Raw genomic sequence first — 22,659 nt, 5'->3', positions numbered from 1 at the left:
TTTCTTATCTCTCCTTGCTATTCTTTGGAACTCTACATTCAGATGCTTATATCTTTCCTTTTCTCCTTTGCTTTTCACTTCTCTTCTTTTCACAGCTATTTGTAAGGCCTCCCCAGGCAGCCATTTTGCTTTTTTGCATTTCTTTTACATGGGGATGGTCTTGATCCCTGTCTCTTGTACAATGTCACGAACCTCTGTCCATAGTTCACCAGGCACTCTATCTATAAGATCTAGTCCCTTAAATCTATTTTTCACTTCCACTGTATAATCATAAGGGATTTGATTTAGGTCATACCTGAATGCAGATGACACCACCCTTATGGCAGAAAGTGAAGAGGAACTAAAATGCCTCTTGATGAAGGTGAAAGAGGAGAGTGAAAAAGTTGGCTTAAAGCTCAACATTCAGAAGATGAAGATCATGGCATCTGGTCCCATCACTTCATGGGAAATAGATGGGGAAACAGTGGAAACAGTGTCAGACTTCATTTTTGGGGGCTTCAAAATCACTGCAGATGGTGACTGCAGCCATGAAATTAAAAGAGGCTTACTCCTTGGAAGAAAGTTATGACTAACCTAGATAGCATATTCAAAAGCAGAGACATTATTTGCCAACAAATGTCCATCTAGTCAAGGCTATGGTTTTTCCACTGGTCATGTATGGATGTGAGAGTTGGACTGTGAAGAAAGCTGAGCACTGAAGAATTGATGCTTTTGAATTGTGGTGTTGGAGAAGACTCTTGAGAGTCCCTTGGACTGCAAGGAGATCCAACCAGTCCATTCTGAAGGAGGTCAGCCTTTGGATTTCTTTGGAAGGCATGATGCTAAAGCTGAAACTTCAATACTTTTGCCACCTAATGTGAAGAGTAGACTCATTGGAAAAGACTCTGATGCTGGGAGGGATTGGGGGCAGGAAGAGAAGGGGACGACAGAGGATGAGATGGCCGGATGGCATCACTGACTTGATGGACATGAGTCTGAGTGAACTCCGGGAGATGGTCATGGACGGGGGGCCTGGTGTGCTCCGATTCATGGGGTCGCAAAAAGTCGGACACGACTGAGCGACTGAACTGAATGGTCTCGTGGTTTTCCCTACTTTCTTCAGTTTAAGTCTGAATTTGGCAATAAGGAGTTCATGATCTGAGCCACAGTCAGCTCCTGGTCTTGTTTTTGCTGACTGTATAGAGCTTCTCCATCTTTGGCTGCAAAGAATATAATCAATCTGGTTTCAATGTTGACCATATGGTGATGTCCATGTGTAGAATCTTCTCTTATGTTGTTAGAAGAGGGTGTTTGCTATGACCAGTGTATTCTCTTGGCAAAACTCTATTAGCCTTTGCCTTGCCTCATTCTGTATTCAAAGGCCAAATCTGCCTGTTACTCCAGGTGTTTCTTGACTTCCTACTTTTGCATTCTAGTCCCCTATAATGAAAAGGACATCTTTTTTGGGTGTTAGTTCTAAAAGGTCTTGTAGGTCTTCATAGAACAGTTCAATTTCAGCTTCTTCAACATTACTGGTTGGGGCATAGGCTTGGATTACTGTGATATTGAATGGTTTGCCTTGGAAATGAACAGAGATCATTCTGTTGTTTTTGAGATTGCATCCAAGTACTGCATTTCGGACTCTTTTGTTGACCCTGATGGCTACTCCATTTCTTCTAAGGGTCCTGCCCACAGTAGTGGATATAATGGTTATCTGAGTTAAATTCACCCATTCCAGTCCATTTTAGTTCTCCTTGGATAAGATCAAAGAAGCAGTTAAGAAATTGAGCTTGTAATTCTAGTGATCATGGACCACACAGCATATGGAGGTAGCCCAATCTGAACTGCCTAGGACCTGAACCTGTTTTCACAAATTATTTTTCTCTGCTCCTTTTTCTTACTTTCTTAAGCTTCCTTCATTCCACCCCTTTTATTGCTCATTAATACGTCTGCTGGGCTACCTGGGTAGCTCAGCTGCTAAATAATCCACCTGCAAAGCAGGACACGCCAGTTCAATTCCTGGGTGGGGAAGTTCCCCTGGAGAAAGGTAGCCTACTCACTCTAGTGTTCATGGGCTCCCCTGGTGGCTCAGATGGTAAAGAATCCATCTGTTGTGGGAAACCTGGGTTCAATCCTGCATTGGGAGGATCTCCTGAAGGATGGCATGGCAACCCACTCCAGTGTTCTTGCCTGGAAAATCCCATGGACAGGGGAGCCTGGCCAGCTACAGTCTATGGAGTCACAAAGAGTCAGACATCAAGAGACTAAGGATAATAGGTCTCTGCTTACTGACTAAACACAAGGAAGTGAAGTGAAAGTCATTCAGTCGAGTCTGACTCTTTGGAACCCCATGGACTATATAGTCCATGGGATTCTCCAGGCCACAATTCTGTAGTAAGCATAATAGACCTGCTAATTGTAAACTGAAAGAGAGAGGATGGGGCTTGTAACTCTCCCTTTCTACTTATTAGTGACTTTGGTTAATTATTTTTTTGGGGTGGGGGAGGGAGTGTCTGAAACAATTTGCTAAAGTGATATAACTCTTAAAAAGTTCTGATGTTAAGTAGTATTTTTTTCTTCATTTAAAGTGAATGCATCTTTAAGAGAATATGCTGAAACTCTAAATAAGACACAGGTTGCTTTTCCACATCTAGGTATTATAGTTAATTCCATTCTTTGTAATTAATTAGAAATATTTATTAAGTCTCATAAAGTCCATTTTCCTGTTACTCTTTTGTTTACTCCTGTAGATCATTGCTAGGGGCAGCTCTCTCAAAAGAGCCCAAGAATAACAGAATCTGTCACATCCACATAATAATTTATATCTTCTGTAACTTGTCCAACTCAGATGCTCTGAATGTATAATTTTACTAAAGTGTAACATAAGAGAACATAACTACTCATTCTGAAGTTGAGGAATAAAAAGTAAAGTTTTAAAACATGGGTATCCAAACACCTTTGTTCAATGAATCTATGAAAGAGTTGTCAGGAATATACAGTGGAGAAGACAGTCTCTTTAGTAAATAGTACTTGGATAGCTGGACACGTGGAGTGTTAGGTCCATGAATCAAGGCAAATTAGAAGTGTTCAAAGAGGAGATGGCAAGAGTTAACATCGACATTTTAGGAATCAGTGAATAAAATGGACTGGAATAGGTGAATTTAACTCAGATGACCATTATATCTACTACTGTGGGGAAGAATCTCTTAGAAGAAATGAAGTAGCCCCCATAGTCATCAAAAGAGTCTGAAATGCAGTACTTGGATGCAATCTCAAAAATGACAAAATGATCTCTGTTCTTTTTCAAGCAAACCATTCAATATCAAAGTAATTCAAGTCTATTCTCCAACCAGTAATGATGAAGAAGCTGAGGTTGAACAGTTCTATGAAAACCTACAAGACTTTCTAAAACTAACACCCCAAAAAGATGTCCTTTTCATTATAGGGGACTGGAATGCAAAAGTAGAAATTCAAGAAATACCTGAAATAACAGGCAAATTTGGCCTTGGAGTACAAAATGAAGCAGGGCAAAGACTAATAGAGTTTTGCCAAGAGAACACACTGGTCATAGCAAACACCCTCTTCCTACAACACAAGAGAAGACTCTATACATGGACATCACCAGATGGTCAATACAGAAATCAGATGAATTATATTCTTTCAGCCAAACATGAAGAAGCTCTATACAGTCAGCAAAAACAAGACCAGGAGCTGATTGTGGCTCAGATCATGAACTGCTTATTGCAAAATTCAGACTTAAGTTGAAGACAGTAGGAAAAACCACTACACCATTTAGGTATGACCTAAACCAAATTCCTTATGATTATATGTTGGAAGTGACAAAGAGATTCGAGGGATTAGATCTGATAGACAGAGTGCCTGAAGAACTATGGACAGAGGTTCCTGACACTGTACGGGAGGCAGAGATCGAGCCCATCCCCAAGAAAAAGAAATGCAAAAAGGCAAAATGGTTGCCTGAGGAGGACTTACAAATAGTTGTGAAAAGAAGAGAAGCAAAGGGCAAAGAAGAAAAGGAAAGATATACCCATCTGAATGCAAAGCCCCAAAGAATAGAGGAGAGATAAGAAAACCTTCCTCAGTGATCAATGCAAATAAATAGAGGAAAACAGTAGAATGGGAAAGCCTAGAAATGTCTCCAAGAAAATCAGAGATACCAAGGGAACATTTAAGGCAAAGATAGGCACAATAAAGGACAGAAATGTTATGGACCTAACAGAAGCAGAAGATATTAAGAAGTGGTAAGAATACACAGAAGAACTATACAAAAAGATCTTCATGACACAGATAACCATGACGGTGCGACTTCCCTAGAGCCAGATATCCTGGAATGTGAAGTCAAGTGGGCCTTAGGAAGCATCACTATGAACAAAGCTAGTGGAGGTGATGGAATTTCAGTTGAGCTAATTCAAATCCTAAAAGATGATGCTGTGATAGTGCTTCACTCAATATACCAGAAAATTTGGAAAACTCAGCAGGACTGGAAAAAGCCATTTTTCATTCCAATCCCAAAGAAAGGCAATGCCAAAGAATGCTCAAACTACCATACAATTGCACACATCTCACATGCTAGCAAAGTAATGCTCAAAACTCTCCAAGCCAAGCTTCAACAGTACGTGAATGATGAACTTCCAGATGTTCAAGCTGGATTTAGAAAAGGCAGAGAAACCAGAGATCAAATTGCCAACATGCCTGGATCATTGAAAAAGCAATAGAGTTCCAGAAAATCATCTGCTTGTGCTTTATTGACTACGCCAAAATGTTTGATTGTGTGGATCACAACAAATTGCAGAAAATTCTTAAGAGATGGGACTACCAGACCACCTGACCTGCCTCCTCAGAAACCTGTATGCAAGTCAGGAAGCAACAGATAGAACCAGTCATAGAACAACAAACCGGTTCCAAATTGGGAAAGGAATATGTCAAGGCTGTATATTATCACTTTGCTTATTTAACTTATATGCAGAGTACACCATGAGAAACACCGGGCTGGATGAAGCCCAAGCTGGAATCAAGATTTCTGGGAGAAATATAAATCACCTCAGATATGCAGATGACACCACCTTTATGGCAGAAATCAAAGAAGAACTAAAGAGCCTCTTGATGAGAGTGAAAAAGTTGTCTTAAAACTCAACATTCAGAAAACTAAGATCATGACCTCTGGTCCCATAACTTCATGACAAATAGATGGGGAAACAGTGGAAACAGTGACAGAGTTTATTTGGGGGGGCTCCAAAATCACGGAATATGGTGACTACAGCCATGAAATTAAAAGACACTTGCTCCTTTGAAGAAAAGTTATGACCAACCTAGACAGCATATTAAAAAGCAGAAGTATTACTTTGGTGACAAAGGTCTATCTAGTCAAAGCTATGGTTTTTCCAGGAGTCATATATGGATATGAGAGTTGGACCATAAAGAAAACTGAGCACCAATTCTTGTGGTGTTGGAGAAAACTCCTGAGCATCCTTTGTACTTCAAGGAGCTCCAACGAGTCCATCATAAAGGAAATCAGTCCTGAATATTCATCAGAAGGACTGGTGCTGAAGCTGAAATTCCAATACTTCAGCCACCTGATGTGAAGAACTGATTCATTGGAAAAGACCCTGATGTTGGGAAAGATTGAAGGCAGGAGGAGAAGGGGACAACAGTGGATGCGATGGTTGGATGGCATCACTGATTTGATGGACATGAGTTTATGTAACCTCCAGGAGTTGGTGATGGGCAGGGAAGCCTGGCATGCTGCAGTCCATGGTGTTGCAAAGAGTCAGATACGACTGAGTGACTGAACTGAACTGAACTGGACACCTACATGGAAATAAATGAAATTAGAACACACTAATTTTTTTGTATATGTACAACCACAGAAAATAAACCACATACAAATATAAACTCAAAATGGTGTAAGGCCTCATATAAAACTGGATACAATAAAACTAGAGGAAAACACAAAACACTCTTTGACATGAATCATGGCAATAGCTTCTTAGTCTCCCAAAGCAAAAGAAAAAAAGCAAAAGTAATCAAATGGGACCTAATCAAACCTATAATCTTTTAACAGCAAACAACACTAACCAAATGAAGAGACAATACCTAAGGAATGAGATAAAATATTTACAAATGATGTGACTGACAGGGGGTTATTATCTAAAATATACAGACATCTCATATAACTCAATATCAATAAACCAATAACCCAATCAAAAAGTGGACAGAAGACTTAAATAGACATTTCTCCAAAGAAGGCATACAGAAGACCAACGAGCACATGAAAAGATGTTCCACATCACTAATTATCAGAGAAATGTTAATCAAAATCATAATGAGGTACCACATCACATGGATCAGAACGGCCATCATTATCAAGTCTACAGATAACAAATGCTATAGAGGGTGAGAAGAAAAAGATACACCTTTGACACTATTGGTGGGAAAATAACTTGGTGCACTATTGGTGGGAAAATAACTGGAAAACAGTATGGAGATTTCTGAAACAACTGAAAATAGAGCTACCATATGATCTAACAATCTCACTACTGGGCATGTATCTAGAAAAGACAAAAACGCTAATTCAAAAATACACACACCCCAACATTCACAGCAGCAGCACTTAAAATAGCCAAAATATGGAAACAACCTAATTGTTAATCAACAGATGACTGGTTTAAGAAAATCACACACACACACACACACACACACACACATGCACACACGCACATATATGCACTATGGAATATTTCTCAGACCATAATAAACGATGAAATATTGCCATCTTCACTAACACAGGTGAACCTAGAGAATATCATACTAAGTGAAGTAAATCAGACAGAGAAAGACAAATATGATATCATTTATATGTAGAACCTAATCAATAATACAAATGAATCTACATACAAAATAGACTCACAGACACAGAAAATAAACTCACGTTTACCAAAGAGGAAAAGAGGGGGCATATAAATTGGAGCTATAGGGCCAATAGATACAAACTACCATAAATGGAACAGATAATCAAAATAGACTTAATGTATAATACAGGGAAATATATCCAATATCTTATAATTATTACCTATAATGGAAAATATTCTAAAAAAAATATTTAGGTGAATCATTTTGCTATATATCTGAAACTAACAAAATACTGTCAATCAACTATATTTCATGTTTATAAACAGGAGTAACACATGGCCACAACACATTTGAGGAACACTTAAATAAATTTTCATTAATTTCTGAATTGATTCAGCAAACATTTATTGCACATTTAAGTGCCCTGATGGCATTTTCCTAGATTCTGTGGAAGATGAAAACACATAAGCCACAGACCCTGCTCCTATGGAGCCTGTACTGAGAAAATACAGAAGAAAACCTCAAGTGTTTATCATGCAGGAAAAAAAGCACAAGAAGGGTTTAGTAACAGAAGAGATGACTTCTGACCAGAGGTTCTAAGGATGAGCTTCAAGGAGGACAGAGGGCAATGAACTAGGCCTTGAAGAAAGGACAGGCATGAACAGGCAGAAACAAAGGTGGATGGGTGGACAGTGGTCATTCCAGACACAGTGACTATCATGGGCCAAGTGGACTGGAGTGAGCCTGGCAGCTCCTTAAGGGCAGGGTTATACAGTTTTCCTTGTTCACTGATGCATCCCAGGGCCCTGGCATTGTACATGATAAGTATCAGGCACACAGTACATGCCAGTTGAAAGTTCAATACAAATAAAACTAAATTCAGGGTGTGACTGGGTGAGCGGCCAATGGTGTGATCTGTCAAGACTACAGGGTGAGATCAAGGGGAGGATGAGTCCAGCTGGCATGGGAACAGATAAGGCAGGGGATACAGGGATGACAGGATGAGGGATGTAGACCTGGAGGACCACATGCTTCAGGTGGATGGCTATGGACAAGAGGGAGAGTGAGAGGGGAAATGAGGGAGGGACAAACCAGGGCTGAGGATGGAGGCTTCAAACTAATTTATGTCAAATACTGGAAAAGATAAAGAAGAAGAGAGATAGAAAGGAGGGGGAGTTGAGAGGCTCAGGAGGACCATGCAGCCACAGATATTCCAGGTAGCTGTCCTACACATAAAGATTAAATGGAGCCACTGCAAGATAATCCGATTAGTTTTCATTGGCAGGATGCTATCACTGATAATGGAGTGGCTGCAGGGAAAGGTGGGGACAGGAGAGGCTGGAAGAAAAGCCTAGTAAGAAAGAGATGCCAGAGACAGTTTTCAATATGGTGACAAACAATAAAGGGAGATCCCATTAGGGACAAATAGACTGGGGAGGGGAAGATCTGAGTATTAGACCTCTATTTTTGAGTGCCAGGTGACACAGGGACAGTTGTCCAACCTTGGAAGTTGGGTCCTTAATTAAATGGGTTCTTGTAATTTTCTCAGAGGCTGGACTGTGTGGCAGGCATTAACTCAAAACTTTTTCTTAGGTCTTGAAATAAGTCATTCTTCTTGCCCATGGAATGATGAAGTCCGGGTCATAGTCACCTCCATAATTGCTCTCCCAAATCTTCTGCTTTTGCATGTAAGCACCACCTTCATAAAGTATTTCTTTTCTCTTATTGTGCTCTCGATGTTCACATTAGTTATCTTTTCTCTAAAAACTTGAATGAAAACACTTGGCATGTTTTTGAAGGAGGTTTCTCTTCTGAAATGTTACAACTATATCCATGTAGGCTTATGAAAGAAAAATTCCATGAAGGTCAAAAACAGAATTTAAGTAAAACTCTAGTTAGGTGTGAGCTGTTTTGTGCTTTTCAGGTGGGTATATTACAACAGTTTCTGGTTTTGATTTATCTGGGAAAAAGTATACTTAGAAGATACTTGAGTTGAGGAAAAGAGGTAAAGAATATGGATAAGATCATTTACAAATAGAAGAGGTAGAATTTGAGATTCCTGGTCCTGGTTTTGGTCCTGCATCGTTCATTTCCAAAGAATAACTGCAGACAGTGAAAACATTGAACACACACAACAGCACTGTTTGGGCAAGTGCAGATTTTCATGTGCCCCTTTGCTTGTGCTTCTAGGGAGAATGCAGGTGATATGAAGACTGGAGTGTGAGAGATGGGAGGGGACAACTGGGCTATCGGCTGAAGAGAAAACAGGTCATAAGCACCCAGCAAATCCTTAAAACCATAGGAAGAACCCACCTTTTAATGCAGAGACAGTGGTGAGTCTTAGGAGACAGAGAATTTCTAATTTATCCATTTTGCTCCACTGTTTTGGAGCATAAAGGATGATTAAATTAGTTGTTATTATGACTCCAGTATGTTTAATAAAATTAAGAGAATATCTTTATAAAACAGAATTCTGAAACATTAATGGTGCTTAATGAACCAAAGCTGGTAAATCCCTTTGAAGAGTCAACATATAAACAAACCTATTAACTAAGCCAGTTGATACCCAACAAGTCTTTTGCTTAATTTACTTACAGTAAACAAAACCATTTCAGATAGCTGAGAAAAGAAGAGAAGCCAAAGGCAAAGGAGAAAAGGAAATATATACCCATCTAAATGCAGAGTTTCAAAGAATAGCAAAGAGAGATAAAGCCTTCCTAAGTGAACAATGCAAAGAAATAGTGGAAAACAATAGAATGGGAAAGACTAGGGATCTCTTCAAGAAAATTAGAGATAGCAAGGGTGGGCACAATAAAGGACAAAAATGGTATAGACCTAACAGAAGCAGAAGATATTAAGGAGAGGTGGCAAAAATACACAGAAGAACTATAGAAAAAAAGATCTTCACAACCCAGATAACATGATGGTGTGATTGCTCACCTAGAGCCAGACATCCTGGAGTGTGAAGTCAAATGACCTTAAAAAGTATCACTATGAATAAAGCTAGTGGAGGTGTTGGAATTCTAGCTGAGCTATTTCAAATACTGAACGATGATGCTGTGAAAGTGCTGCACTCAATATGACAGCAAATTTGGAAAACTCAGCAGTGGCCACAGGACTGGAAAAGGTCAGTTCTCGTTCCAATTCCAAAGAAAGGCAATGCCAAAGAAAGTTCAAACTACCACACAATTGCACTCATGTCACATGCTAGCAAAATAATGCTCAAAACCCTCCAAGTTAGGCTTCAATAGCATGTGAAACAAGAACTTTCAGATGCACAAGCTGGATTTAGAAAAGGCAGAGGAACCAGAGATCAAATTACCAACATCTGTCGGATGATAGAAAAAGCAAGAGAATTCCAGAAAAAATATCTACTTCTTCTTCATTGACTACACTAAAGCTTTTTGACTGTGTGGATTACAATAAACTGTGGAAAATTCTTAAAGAGATGGCAATACCAGATCACCTTACCTGCCTCCTGAGAAACCTGTGTTCAGGAAAAGAAGCAATAGTTAGAACTGGATATGAAACAACAGACTGGTTCAAAACTGGGAAAGGAGTATAGCATGGCTGTATATTGTCACCTTGCTTATTTAACTTCTATGCCAAGTACATCATGTGAAATGCTGGGCTGGATGAAGCACAAGCTGGAATCAAGATTGCCAGGAAGAATATTAATGACTTCAGATATCCAGATAACATTACTCTTAGGGCAGAAAGTGAAGAGGAACTAAAGAGCCTCCTGATGAAGGCCAAAGAGGAGAGTGAATTAGGTGGCTTAAAATTCAACATTCAAAAACTAAGATCATGGCTTCCAGTCTTATCACTTCATGGCAAATAGATGGGGAAACATAGAAACAGTGAGAGACTTTATTTTCTTGGGCTCCAAAATCACTGCAGAGGGTGACTGTAGCCTTAAAAGACTCTTGCTCCTTGGAAGAAAAGCTTTGACAAACCTAGATAGTGTATTGAAAAGCAGAGACGTTAATTTGTCAACAAAGATCCATCTAGTCAAAGCTTTTGTTTTCCAGTAGTCATGAATGAATGTGAGAATTGGACCATAAAGAAGGCTGAGTGCTGAAGAACTGATTCTTTCAAACTGTAGTGTTGGAGAATATTCTTGAGAGTCCCTTGGGCTGTAAGGAGATCAAAACAGTCGATCCTAAAGGAAATCAACCCTGAATATTCATTGGAAGGACTGATGCTGTAGCTGAAGCCCCAATACTTTGGCCACCTGATGTGAAGAGATGAGTCATTAGAAAAGACTCTGATGCTGGGGAAAATTGAAGGCAGGAGGAGAAGGGGACGATAAAGGATGAGATGGTTGGATGGCATCACTGACTCGATGGACATGAGTTTGAGCAAACTCTAGGAGATGGTGAAGAACAGGGAAGCCTGGCGTGCTGTAGTACACGGGGTCGCCAGGAGTTGGACATGACTGAGCAACTTAACAACAACAAAAAAACATACCCATCTGTCTTTGTGCATATATATTCACCAGTGCAACAAAATGTATTTGTTACAAGAAATGGTAACCCACTCCAGTATTCTTGCCTGGAAAATCCTCATGGTCAGACAAGCCTGGCAGGCTATAAGTCCATGGGGTGGCACAAAAGTCAGACACAACTTAGCAACTAAACAACAACACCTTCAGCACCTATAACCACAGGAGTTCACGGTGACAATCCTGTGGGTTATGCCCTTCATCAACATCTGTCACCTCCCCAGCCCCTCCCTCAGGCTGGCTGCCTGTCCTCTGGAGCATCAGGTTTTGCAGCAGGTTGACTTGTCTTATGTCCACATTAAAGCTTTCAGAACAGTCACCTGCTTTCCAGAAAGGAAAGAGGTACAGGGATTCCTTAGAGATTTTGGGGGTTTAGTTCCAGAACACCAGAATGTAGTGAATATCACAATAAAGTCAGTTATACAAAATTTCTGGTTTCCAAGGGTGTATAAATGTTCAGACTACACTGTAGCCTAGCAAGTGTGCAGTAGCATTATGCCTGAGAAAGCAATGTACAGACCTTAATTTAAAAAATAATTTATTGCTCATGGGTGTACCTATGGGTGATTCTGTTGATGTTTGACAGATAACAACAACATTCTGTAAAGCAATTATCCTTCATTAAAAAAATAAATTAAGAAAAATAATAATAATAAAAATTAATTGCTAAAAAATACTAACCATCATTGGAGACTTCAGCAAGTAACACTGAAGATCACCGATCACAGATCACCATAACAAATGTAATGACAGTGAAAACCTTTGACATATTGTGAGAATTACCAAAAGATGACAGACATGGAGTGAGCAAATACTGTTGGAAAAATGGTACCTGTAGACTTTCTCAACTTGCTTGACAAACCGTTAATTTGTAAAAAAAAAAAAAAAAAAAAGCACTATCTAGGCTATTCTTGGGCTTTCCTGGTGCCTCAGACAGTAAAGAATTTGCCTGCAATATGAGAGACTTGGGTTCAATCCCTGGGTTGGGAAGATCCCCTGGAGAAGAACAGCTACCCACTCCAGTATTCTGGTCTGGAGGGTTCCATGGATAGGGGAGCCTGGCAGGTTACAGTCCATGGGGTCTCAAAGAGTCAGATATGATTGAGTGACTTTCACTTTCAGTCTAAAGACTTAAATGTAACATCTGACATTATAAAACTCCTAGAAGGAAAGCTAAACAGTAAGGTCTTTAAACCGGTCTTGATGATGATCTTTTGAATATGACTCTAAAAGCAAAGGCAAAAATAAACAAGTGGGACTTTATCAAACTAAAATGAAAAGGAAACCTACTTAAATGGAATTAAATATTTGTAAATTATAGATATGCTAAGAGGTTAATATCCAAAATATATTTTAAAAACTCATATACCTCAACATAAAAAAAAAAAAACCCAAACTGATTTAAAAATGGGCAGAGAATCTGAATAGACATTTTTCCAAAGTAGGCAAACAGGTAGCCAACAGGTATATGACCAGATGCTCAACCTCACTACCATTAATGAAATGCAAATCAAAACTACAGAAAGATATTACTTCACATCTGGTAGGATGGCTGTTATCAAAAAGACAACAAGTAGCAAATGTTGGCAAGGATGTGTAGAAAAAGAAATCCTTATGTATTATTGGTCAGAATGTAAATTGATACAGCTACTATGGAAAATATTATGGAATTTGTTTTCTTTTAATTTAACATAATAAATCTATTATGTTAAATCTATTTTAAATAAAAATTTTGAATAAAATTTAAAATAGAAAAAAAAAAAAAAAGCACTATCTGGGAACTTCCATAAAACAAGGTACGCCTGTATTTCTAAAGCAAGCAATAAAGAAACTGATTCAAAAATCAAAGGTTTGAAAAAACATTATTTGTTATTTGTGATGATTTGCTGAATTGAAAACCAACTGGTAATCAGAAGCTCTAGAACAAAATATAAGGTTTACACCTGGGATGGATGGAGCACAGAGGACAATCCCCAACTCTGAAGCTGGGGGATGCATGTCTCTTAGTCCTAAGGTCTAATCCTGCTATTCCTACAAGAGCAGTCAGCAACCACAACCAGCTTGAACCAAGATGTAAACAAGTGGCTGAGTTTACATCTCCTGGTGGGACCTCCCTCTGACATTACTGATGACCTCAATCAGGGAGCCCTAAACTGAAGGACTCCCAAGACAGGAGTGGGAAGGGTCCCTCCACAGTGAAGGACAAGGTCATCACACAAAACAAGTCCAGTCATTGCAAAGGTGACAGACTTCAAAGAAAACCCTTCCATTTCCCTTCTCCTTCCATCTTCCCCATTCACCCAGATGCTCAGTCTCCACACCCAGACACCAGCATTGAATCCTGTCTTCCCCCTCAGATCTCACGTTTAATCCATCACTTGGCCCCACTTCCTCATCTCCCCCAAACCCAACCATCTCACCACTTCCACTGCAGGCACCTCAGTCTCAGCCAAGAGAAGGCAAAACTACAAGAGAGAGGGAAAACTGCATTTGGACAACTGAAGACCATCATTGTGGTTTTGGCTGTGAAGGAAGGAGGGAAAAGAGTGGGGAAAAAAACTAGAAAGGTGAGGAGGGACCAGGCGGTAAATTGCTTTGTTAAACCACATTAAAGATTTGTTCAAAGACACTGACCAATTGAGAAAAATTTGAGGTTACAGAAATTTACCAGGAGATAGGCTTCCCTGGTGGCTCAGATGGTAAAGAATCTGCCTGCAACGTGGGAGACCCGGGTTAAGTCTCTGGGTTGTGAAGATCCTGTGGAGAAGGGAATGGCAACCCATTCTAGTATTCTTGCCTGGAAAATCCCATGGACAGAGGGGCCTGGTGAGTGACAGTTCATAGGGTCACAAAGAGTTGGATACAACTGTAAAGTAATGCTCAAAATTCTCCAAGCCAGGCTTCAGCAATATGTGAACCGTGAACTTCCTGATGTTCAAGCTGGCTTTAGAAAAGGCAGAGGAACCAGAGATCAAATTGCCAACATCCGCTGGATAATAGAAAAAGCAAGAGAGTTCCAGAAAAACATCTATTTCTGCTTTCTTGACTATGCCAAAGCCTTTGACTGTGTGGATAACAATAAACTGTGGAAAATTCTGAAAGAGATGGGAATACCAGACCACCTGATCTGCTTCTTGAGAAATTTGTATGCAGGTCAGGAAGCAACAGTTAGAACTGGACATGGAACAACAGACTGGTTCCAAATAGGAAAAGGAGTACATCAAGGCTGTATATTGTCACGCTGTTTACTTAACTTATATGCAGAGTACATCATGAGAAACGCTGGACTGGAAGAAACACAAACTGGAATCAAGATTGCCGGGAGAAATATCAATAACCTCAGATATGCAGATGACACCACCCTTACGGCAGAAAGTGAAGAGGAACTCAAAAGCCTCTTGATGAAAGTGAAAGTGGAGAGTGAAAAAGTTGGCTTAAAGCTCAACATTCAGAAAACAAAGATCATGGCATCCGGTCCCACCACTTCATGGGAAATGGAGAAACAGTGGAAACAGTGTCAGACTTTATTTTTCTGGGCTCCACAATCACTACAGATGGTGACTGCAGCCATTAAATTAAAAAACACTTACTCCTTGGAAGGAAAGTTATGACCAACCTAGATACCATATTCAAAAGCAGAGACATTACTTTGTCAACAAAGGTTCGTCTAGTCAAGGCTATGGTTTTTCCTGTGGTCATGTATGAATGTGAGAGTTGGATTGTGAAAAAGGCTGAGCGCCGAAGAATTGATGCTTTTGAACTGTGGTGTTGGAGAAGACTCTTGAGAGTCCCTTGGACTGCAAGGAGATCCAACCAGTCCATTCCGAAGGAGATCAGCCCTGGGATTTCTTTGGAAGGAATGATGCTAAAGCTGAGACTCCGGTACTTTGGCCACCTCATGTGAAGAGTTGACTCATTGGAAAAGACTCTGATGCTGGAAGGGATTGGGGGCAGGAGGTGAAGGGGACGACAGAGGATGAGATGGCTGGATGACATCGCTGACTCGATGGACGTGAGTCTCAGTGAACTCCGGGAGTTGGTGATGGACAGGGAGGCCTGGTGTGCTGCAATTCATGGGGTCACAAAGAGTCAGACACGACTGAGCGACTGATCTGATCTGAGCAAGTAACACACATGAGTAAGTAAAGCATTAAATACATTGAAAACACTTTGAAAACAGAAACAAAGCTGATTGGTTCAGGGGATACAGACGTTTGCATCTGTGAATCAGGTGCTGAGAGATAAGACTGAGGACTGACCAGCAGAGAGGCTTTCCAAATTCTGTCTTTCCTCACTGTTTCCCTAACCAATCACACATTTCAAAGTGACATTATTTCTAAGAATTAGATAATAAAAATAATCTGCTACTATTAATGCTGGAATACCAAAAACCAAAAATAAAGCCTCAGGGTACATTTAGGAACAAAGAATTTATTTGAACCGACCCCTAACTGAGATAGATCAAGCTATCTTTCTGCTGCTACCTCTAAGGCCTGACAAAGGGCTTGAAACAGGTAAATTTTACAGCATCATTTATTTATTATAGAAGAAGGATGCTTTGGGAGACAGTCTTCAAAATATACAGTGTTAAGAGACAAGAACAACAAAGCAACAAGGAAAAAGTAGAAATGAGAGGCTACTTTTCCAATTAGCATTCAAGAACACAAAATGAGGGTCTAAGAATACCAGGTGCTAAAAAACATTTCTGGAATTTGAGCTACTGTCCTGTGTGTGTGTGTTAGTTGCTCAGTCATGTTCGACTCTTTGCAACCCCACAGACTGGGGCCCACCAGGCTTCTCTGTCTATGGGATTCTCCAGTTAAGAATACTGGAGTGGATTGCCATTCCCTTCTCCAGAGGAACTTCCCAACCCAGGGATCAAATGCTGGTCTCCTGCATTGCGGGCAGGTTCTTTACCATTTGAGCTACAGGGAAGTCCTTAGGATTTAACCCAGTCCCTCATCAAAGTTTGCAGTTGGAGTCAGCTTCCTACTGAGCTGCTCTAGTCCAGACAATTGGCTACCCTATTGGAGCCTAGAGCATCCCTTTGGTTGGGAATGCCCCATTCCTATTGTCAGACTCCCTGGAGCTCACTTCTCTGTATGTCCAGCTTGGCGAGTGAGGCTACAGGCACTGCTTCAATGCTGACAGCCTGATACCTACTCAATGCCCCCATTGATGATCCATCTGACAATGCATGTGAAGTGGGAGGCGCGGTGTGATATTCCAGAAACTCTCCAAGAAGTCAAAAGAGACAGTTAATTTATCATAAGATGTAAGGAAGTTTGGATGTTACTATTAATTATTGATTATTATTAATTTTGTATGGACCATCAAAATACCTAAATATATTTTGCATTCATTTGGGACTGACTTCCCTTGTAGCTCAGACAGTAAAGAATCTGTCTGCAATGCAGGAGACCCGGTTTCAATCTCTGAGTTGGGAAGATTCCCTGGAGAAGGGAATGGCTACCCACTCCAGGATTCTTCCTTGGAGAATCCCATGGACAGAGAGGCCTACAGTCCATGGGGTTGCAAAAAGTTAAACATGACTGAGTGACAAACCGTGTTTTCTATATTATTTTATAAAGCCACATTCTAACATTTACTGAAACTCGTCAAGAAACAGAGGGAAACAACAAAGAAAGAAGATGAAAAGAGATGAGGAATAGAGGGAAGAAGGAAAAGAAGATAAGGAAGGAAATAATAAATTACTGGGAGGAAAGAGCCAATCTAATCTGGAGGGAAAATACTAGACAGATGTCCAGAGACCAAAGCTTGGAGCCTACTGCATGTGTAGTGCCTGGATCTACTGTGTAAGAGACTTGTTGGTTGTTTTTTTTGGTTGTTTATCTACAGTCTTTCAGCCTTGATTTGCTTCCTTTCTAAACTCTCACCTGTGATGCACAGGTTGGGTCTCTGCAAGTCACATTTCAGAGGCTCTTTGGCAAGCTGGCCTTTTTTTAGGTTTTGCCAGTAAGCGGGCACTAGAGGGAGACTGACAGTGGGACAGAGCTAATCTATCTGACTTGGCTGTTCCTGCAGTGTCACCTCAGCAGTGGGACCTGACTCCAGCTCCGAGCTTCTATTAGCACATGGAGAAATAGCCACATCCTGCTTCCTCAGCACATACAACCAGCAACTAGGCAGTGACCTCTCCTTGGAGGCTTGAGCACCAGCTGTAGGGCCTCTCTTCTGAGTTCTTAGGTCTGGAAATCTGTTCTAGGACATGATGGCTGCTTCCTAAAATAATTACCCTAGTGCTTCCTTTCCTTTTTCTAGCCTCTAATTCTTACGTAGGAAATTTCCTATATTAAATCCTTTCAGCTGAAATACTGTTTTTCTCATGAGGCCCTTTCTTCTCACGGACTCCCTTCTGACAGCAAGAGCTGAAAAATTCTGCAAACTTAGTCAACAATATCCTGGCAATCTAAATAAGAGGTTAATTTTTTCATTAAGGAAATCAAACAATGCTGAAAGAACTGTGACACAGTGAAAATGACTGTGATCCACCCTCTTGAAATATGGAGCTATAACTTGGGTTTGGAATATTTTCAAGGCTGGACATCTTAAAAAATGACAATTCAAATATAAGAATATTATACGAAAATATAAGGTTATTGGATATATTATCTAATAGCACATTTTGAAAGTAAAGTTAAATACTTGAGTTATTTTCAAGAACGAGAGGAGAAAATTAAATTACTGGAGGTTTCTATCAAGTTTTACAAGGAAGGATCAGTTGAAAAGTTGAATATAAATGGAAAGAACCGATATGGTAAGGGTCTTACCGATATCCATTCACAGTCAATAACGGTGCTCAACCTGTGTGTGATGGTTAGCACAGTGCACTCAGAAAATTTCTCATGGATTTTTTTTTGTATTAACTCATCTGTTCTGGAATCAGAGAAATTGATATACTTCAGTGAAGGCAGGAAAAGCAGACTAAAAAGTTAAAAATTAAAAATCAGTACTTTAACATATAATCTTGTTCCTAAAAAACTAAGTATAAAAAGTCTATTTGGGGAGGGAGGAGGGTTCAGGATGGGGAATACATGTATACCTGTGGTGGATTCGTTTTGATATTTGGCAAAACTAATACAATTTGTAAAGTTTAAAAATAAAATAAAATAAAAATATGGAGGGAGAAGGATGAGGAAGAATAATACAAAAAAATAAATTTACTATTTTTCATAAAATGATGGAAAACAGTCTTCCCTTGAAATTGCATAACAACATTAACAGCATATAACTTCTTCCCTTGTTTTCCTTTGTTTGGATTAATATTATTAAGAGATATCTCTGGGCCAAAGAGAGCATAGAAACATTTCTCAGCATCACTAAATGTTTTCCATTTACCACATTTACAATTTGGATTCCAGGTTTCATGGACCTCAGCTCCATACCTTGGATCCACATTGGATGTGGCTTTGTCAAGAATCAATATCTTATTTTTCCTGAGAATAGCCCTGGCAAGGCATACTAGTTGTCTCTGTCCAACACTCAAGTTCAATCCTGATTCTGCTAATTCAGTATCCATTTTACCAGGAAGACCTTGGATGGTTTCTTTAAGTTGTACCTGTGGATACAGAAAGAACATTTTCCTAAATAAACTGCTGCTGAAGTAGACAAATCTCTTAGACATTAGAGCTTTGAAGTCCTCCCAACTTCTTGTGTATCTTGTATGTACAGCCAGGTGATGGGAAGAGCTGTTTCCAATTAGTGTTCACTGAGAAAGATGGTGGGTAGAGTCAAGTCAGGACAGAAAGATTTCAAAGTCCCCGATCCCTGCCACAGGCTATCCACCAACAACCCCCACCTAGGACTTAGTTCAGAAAGTCTCTCAAAAATTGAAGATATTTCTCCCAATGTGGCTTAAACAGAAAATCTAAAAGGATCTTTATGGTTGAATCAACTTTACCAAAGTACATTTTGCATAGGCGTTGGTACACTAAAAGGAAACTTAAAAAAACTACAGAAAGTTTTTTTCTCTAAAGATATATTTTTATTAATTTTACAAAATCTTTAAAATTTTGTAATGTTTAAAATAATACAAATTTAAACAATGGAAAACTCCATCTAATACTTTAGTAATCCTGGAACCTTTCCCATGTTTAATCCGATAAATGGTGGACCAGTCAAGTGCATTTTTTTTCAATATCATAAATGTCTTTAGTGAATGAAAACTCACAAGAAACAAGATACAATATTACATCTTATCTCCCCCACAATATGGATATAGGTGATGTTTATATTAATCTATCTTCAAAAAATTTTATTCATAAGATTAAAAACACAAAGCTTTAACCACCAAATATAATCTGAAAATACACTTAGTAGTAGGGGTCAGTTCAATGAATTCTGGAGAAATACAATGGAGCAAGAAGCAAACTCAGGCTGTATTTGAAGTTAAAGAACAAAGAAGAAATACACTTCAAATTAAGAAACCAATAGATTGATGGCCAAAAAGTTATTTGACATACTACAATGTCAGACAACACCACACCGAGGGTGAATGAGTAGCATTTTTGTGATATCCTAAATGCTGGAGCACTTCCATGAATGTGATCCTGAACTGTGCTCCTGATGGAGTCCAGTCCCTAGAAAGCAGAATTCTGAGTTAGGATTAAATATGGTATTGGTATTTAGTGTCAGCATAAAAGGTGTACAAACTCTAAAGGGTAAGATTTGGTCTATGGTACAAGTGATTGGTCTTTGTTAAGACTGACATCCTGAGTTTGAAGAAATAATCTCATATTTACTCCTGAGTTGGATGACATCATACAACTAATCTTTTTTTTCCCCTTCTCCTTCAGGTTGTCCATATCTGCTTCATGATGAATAAGAGTTGTAAGGGGAAATGTTTTTCATAAAATACTGTTTTCTGAGACTCTCTATTTATGAATCAGGGATGGTTATGAGAATAATATGAATATCAAAGCCCTCTGTAGTGTAATCATAAAATCAAGGTATAAAGTATTAGGATGGAAGAAAAGGACAACAGAGCAGTATACAATAATAATTAAAAGTTACAACTGGAGAATCTGGAGTATAATATTATTTTATTTTTTTTTGAGATAATTGTGTTAGATTACACAAGAGAATGTCCTTGAAAAGGATCGAGATTGTATCTCTTGATGACTGTGATAGACCCAAAATCTGAAACTATGCCTATCTAAGAAATTCTCAGAGATATTTGTTCACTGTGTAAAGGCAGAAGTGAATCTAATCTTGTGACATATCTGTTCCTATAAATTAGAAAGTAAATCCATATAGACAGCTTACATATAACACAATTATTATGTGTAAAAGGATTATATTCTTATAACAATTAACTGGCTCCAGAATATCACAACATCATATTGTAAACTCTGGAAAGCACATAAAATTTTTTAATTTAAGAAAAATGGAGCTAATAATACTATTGAAAACTATACATCTCAATATAGAATACTTCAGATCATTTTTGAGTTTGGGAAATAAGAGAATATAGCAAAACTGAAGAATAATAAACTGAGCTTATAAGGTACCCTATTTCTATCATCATTACCATTTTTAAAGTAACCCACTGTGTAGTGTATCTAGTAGGTGCCAATGCCTCTCACAGGAGGTTAATACAGATGTCAGATGGTTCCCATATTTCATGGAACCTTCTTACTTCTCAAAAAGAAAGGTTGGTGCAGGCTGGAAGGAGACAGGGAAATGCAGTCAACTGATGGGGAAAAGCTTTTACTAGAGCAGGACCAGCAGTAAAGGAAGTAAAGGGGGAGCCCGTTTACCTAATAAAAGGCTTCAGGAAATGGACATGTGAGCTGTCCCATAGCAGGGACTGAACCACAGGTTCCTGATACACAGGCTGCTGATGCCCATATTTCTGTATCTTAGTTTCCTATGTGATGAGACCTACTTGTGTCCTAACACAGATACTATCAATGCTGGATTTGTGTAACACAAAATTTTTTAAAGAAATAAGCCATACTTCTCTGAAATGTAGACATCAACCAAACATCTAGTACCTATTTATTAAGTGCTACTTTTTAAAAGCAAAAGACTGAGCTAGGTCCTATGAGAAATTAGAAGTCTGTCTATGATTTAGAAGTCTAGAGTTTCTGCTATCAGTAGAATCAATTTGCAAAACTAGGGCTAATACACAAAATAGCTAGTATTAAAATATACAAGCCAACAGCAACTCAATAGTCAAAATTTTTTCATGCAAGGGTAAGAAAATTCAATGAAGTAGAGCAAGGAGAAACATGATACAAATAACAGAAAATACCCTAGAAATTAGCCTATCCATATAAAAACTAAGCCAAAACTCCAGGATTCTGTTACTTGCATTCATGCTGCAGCATTAAAATGATATAATCGTCAATAAGTAATCGTCATCACATTCCACTATATAATTTGCCTTTATAAACACTTTCTTATGAAACTTCATAGTATTTTATTGGTATGATCTTGTTTATCTTTCAGTTAATAATGAAAAACTATCGTTTCCACTTAGATATCCCCTAAGGCTAGAGGAAAAAAATGAACACTGGCAGGTAATTAGGATAATTAATTTACTAGGTCACTAATCAGAGAAGGCACCCCACTCCAGTACTCTTGCCTAGAAAATCCCATGGACAGAGGAGCCTGGTAGGCTGCAGTCCATGGGGTCACGAAGAGTTGGACACGACTGAGCGACTTCACTTTCGCTTTTCACTTTCATGCATTGGAGAAGGAAATGGCAACCCACTCCAGTGTTCTTGCCTGGAGAATACCAGGGACGGGGGAGCCTGTTGGGCTGCCGTCTATGGGGTCGCACAGAGTCAGACACGACTGAAGCGACTTAGCAGCAGCAGCAGCAGCAGGTCACTAATAGAATTTGATCCCACAGTTTTAATGTCTAGTTTAGTGCTCTGCTAAGGACAAAATAATGTATCTAGTTGCTTGGGGTTCTATAGAAAAAGTTAAAATGAAAACATGAGGCATTATAGTGTTGGTTTTCATTATCAATACACACATTTTAAGTGTACCCATTTCATCACTGTTCTCCTAGAAAGTAAACAAAGTTAGCTCAAGTGATAAGCTTCCCTTAATTACCTGCAGTGCTACAAATGTACACACACAGATACTGATGCTAACAAGTTAATTACATTACATAAATTACCTCTTCCAAGACATTCCACAGTTCTTCTCCCAAATACTCATTAAAGGGATCCAGATTTTTCCTCACTGTTCCAGTGAATAAAACAGGTTCCTAAATACCACAAAATAGTAAATGTTATTACCATAATCTCTTTTCATTTTAAACCAACGTTTATAGA

The 22,659-nt window shown here is 39.1% G+C and overlaps 1 protein-coding gene across 1 annotated transcript in view; it reads right to left on the bottom strand.

The window, feature by feature from the left end:
* LOC100337053 (ATP-binding cassette sub-family C member 4) overlaps positions 1 to 22,659 on the bottom strand; it is a 1,051,816-nt gene that overhangs the window by 5,176 nt on the left and 1,023,981 nt on the right. The window contains exons 28-30 of the mRNA XM_059892301.1: positions 22,503 to 22,592; positions 18,757 to 18,929; positions 18,142 to 18,247 (exon numbers count right to left, since the gene is read on the bottom strand). Of these exons, the coding sequence (XP_059748284.1) occupies positions 18,142 to 18,247; positions 18,757 to 18,929; positions 22,503 to 22,592 (369 nt within the window). The remainder of the gene's footprint in view (positions 1 to 18,141; positions 18,248 to 18,756; positions 18,930 to 22,502; positions 22,593 to 22,659) is intronic.

This window comes from Bos taurus, chromosome 12 (assembly GCF_002263795.3).
Source record: "Bos taurus isolate L1 Dominette 01449 registration number 42190680 breed Hereford chromosome 12, ARS-UCD2.0, whole genome shotgun sequence".
Classification (NCBI taxonomy): domain Eukaryota; kingdom Metazoa; phylum Chordata; class Mammalia; order Artiodactyla; family Bovidae; genus Bos; species Bos taurus.
The sequence above is the reverse complement of the archived record's forward strand: the minus strand, read 5'-3'. Positions and strand labels throughout refer to the sequence as shown.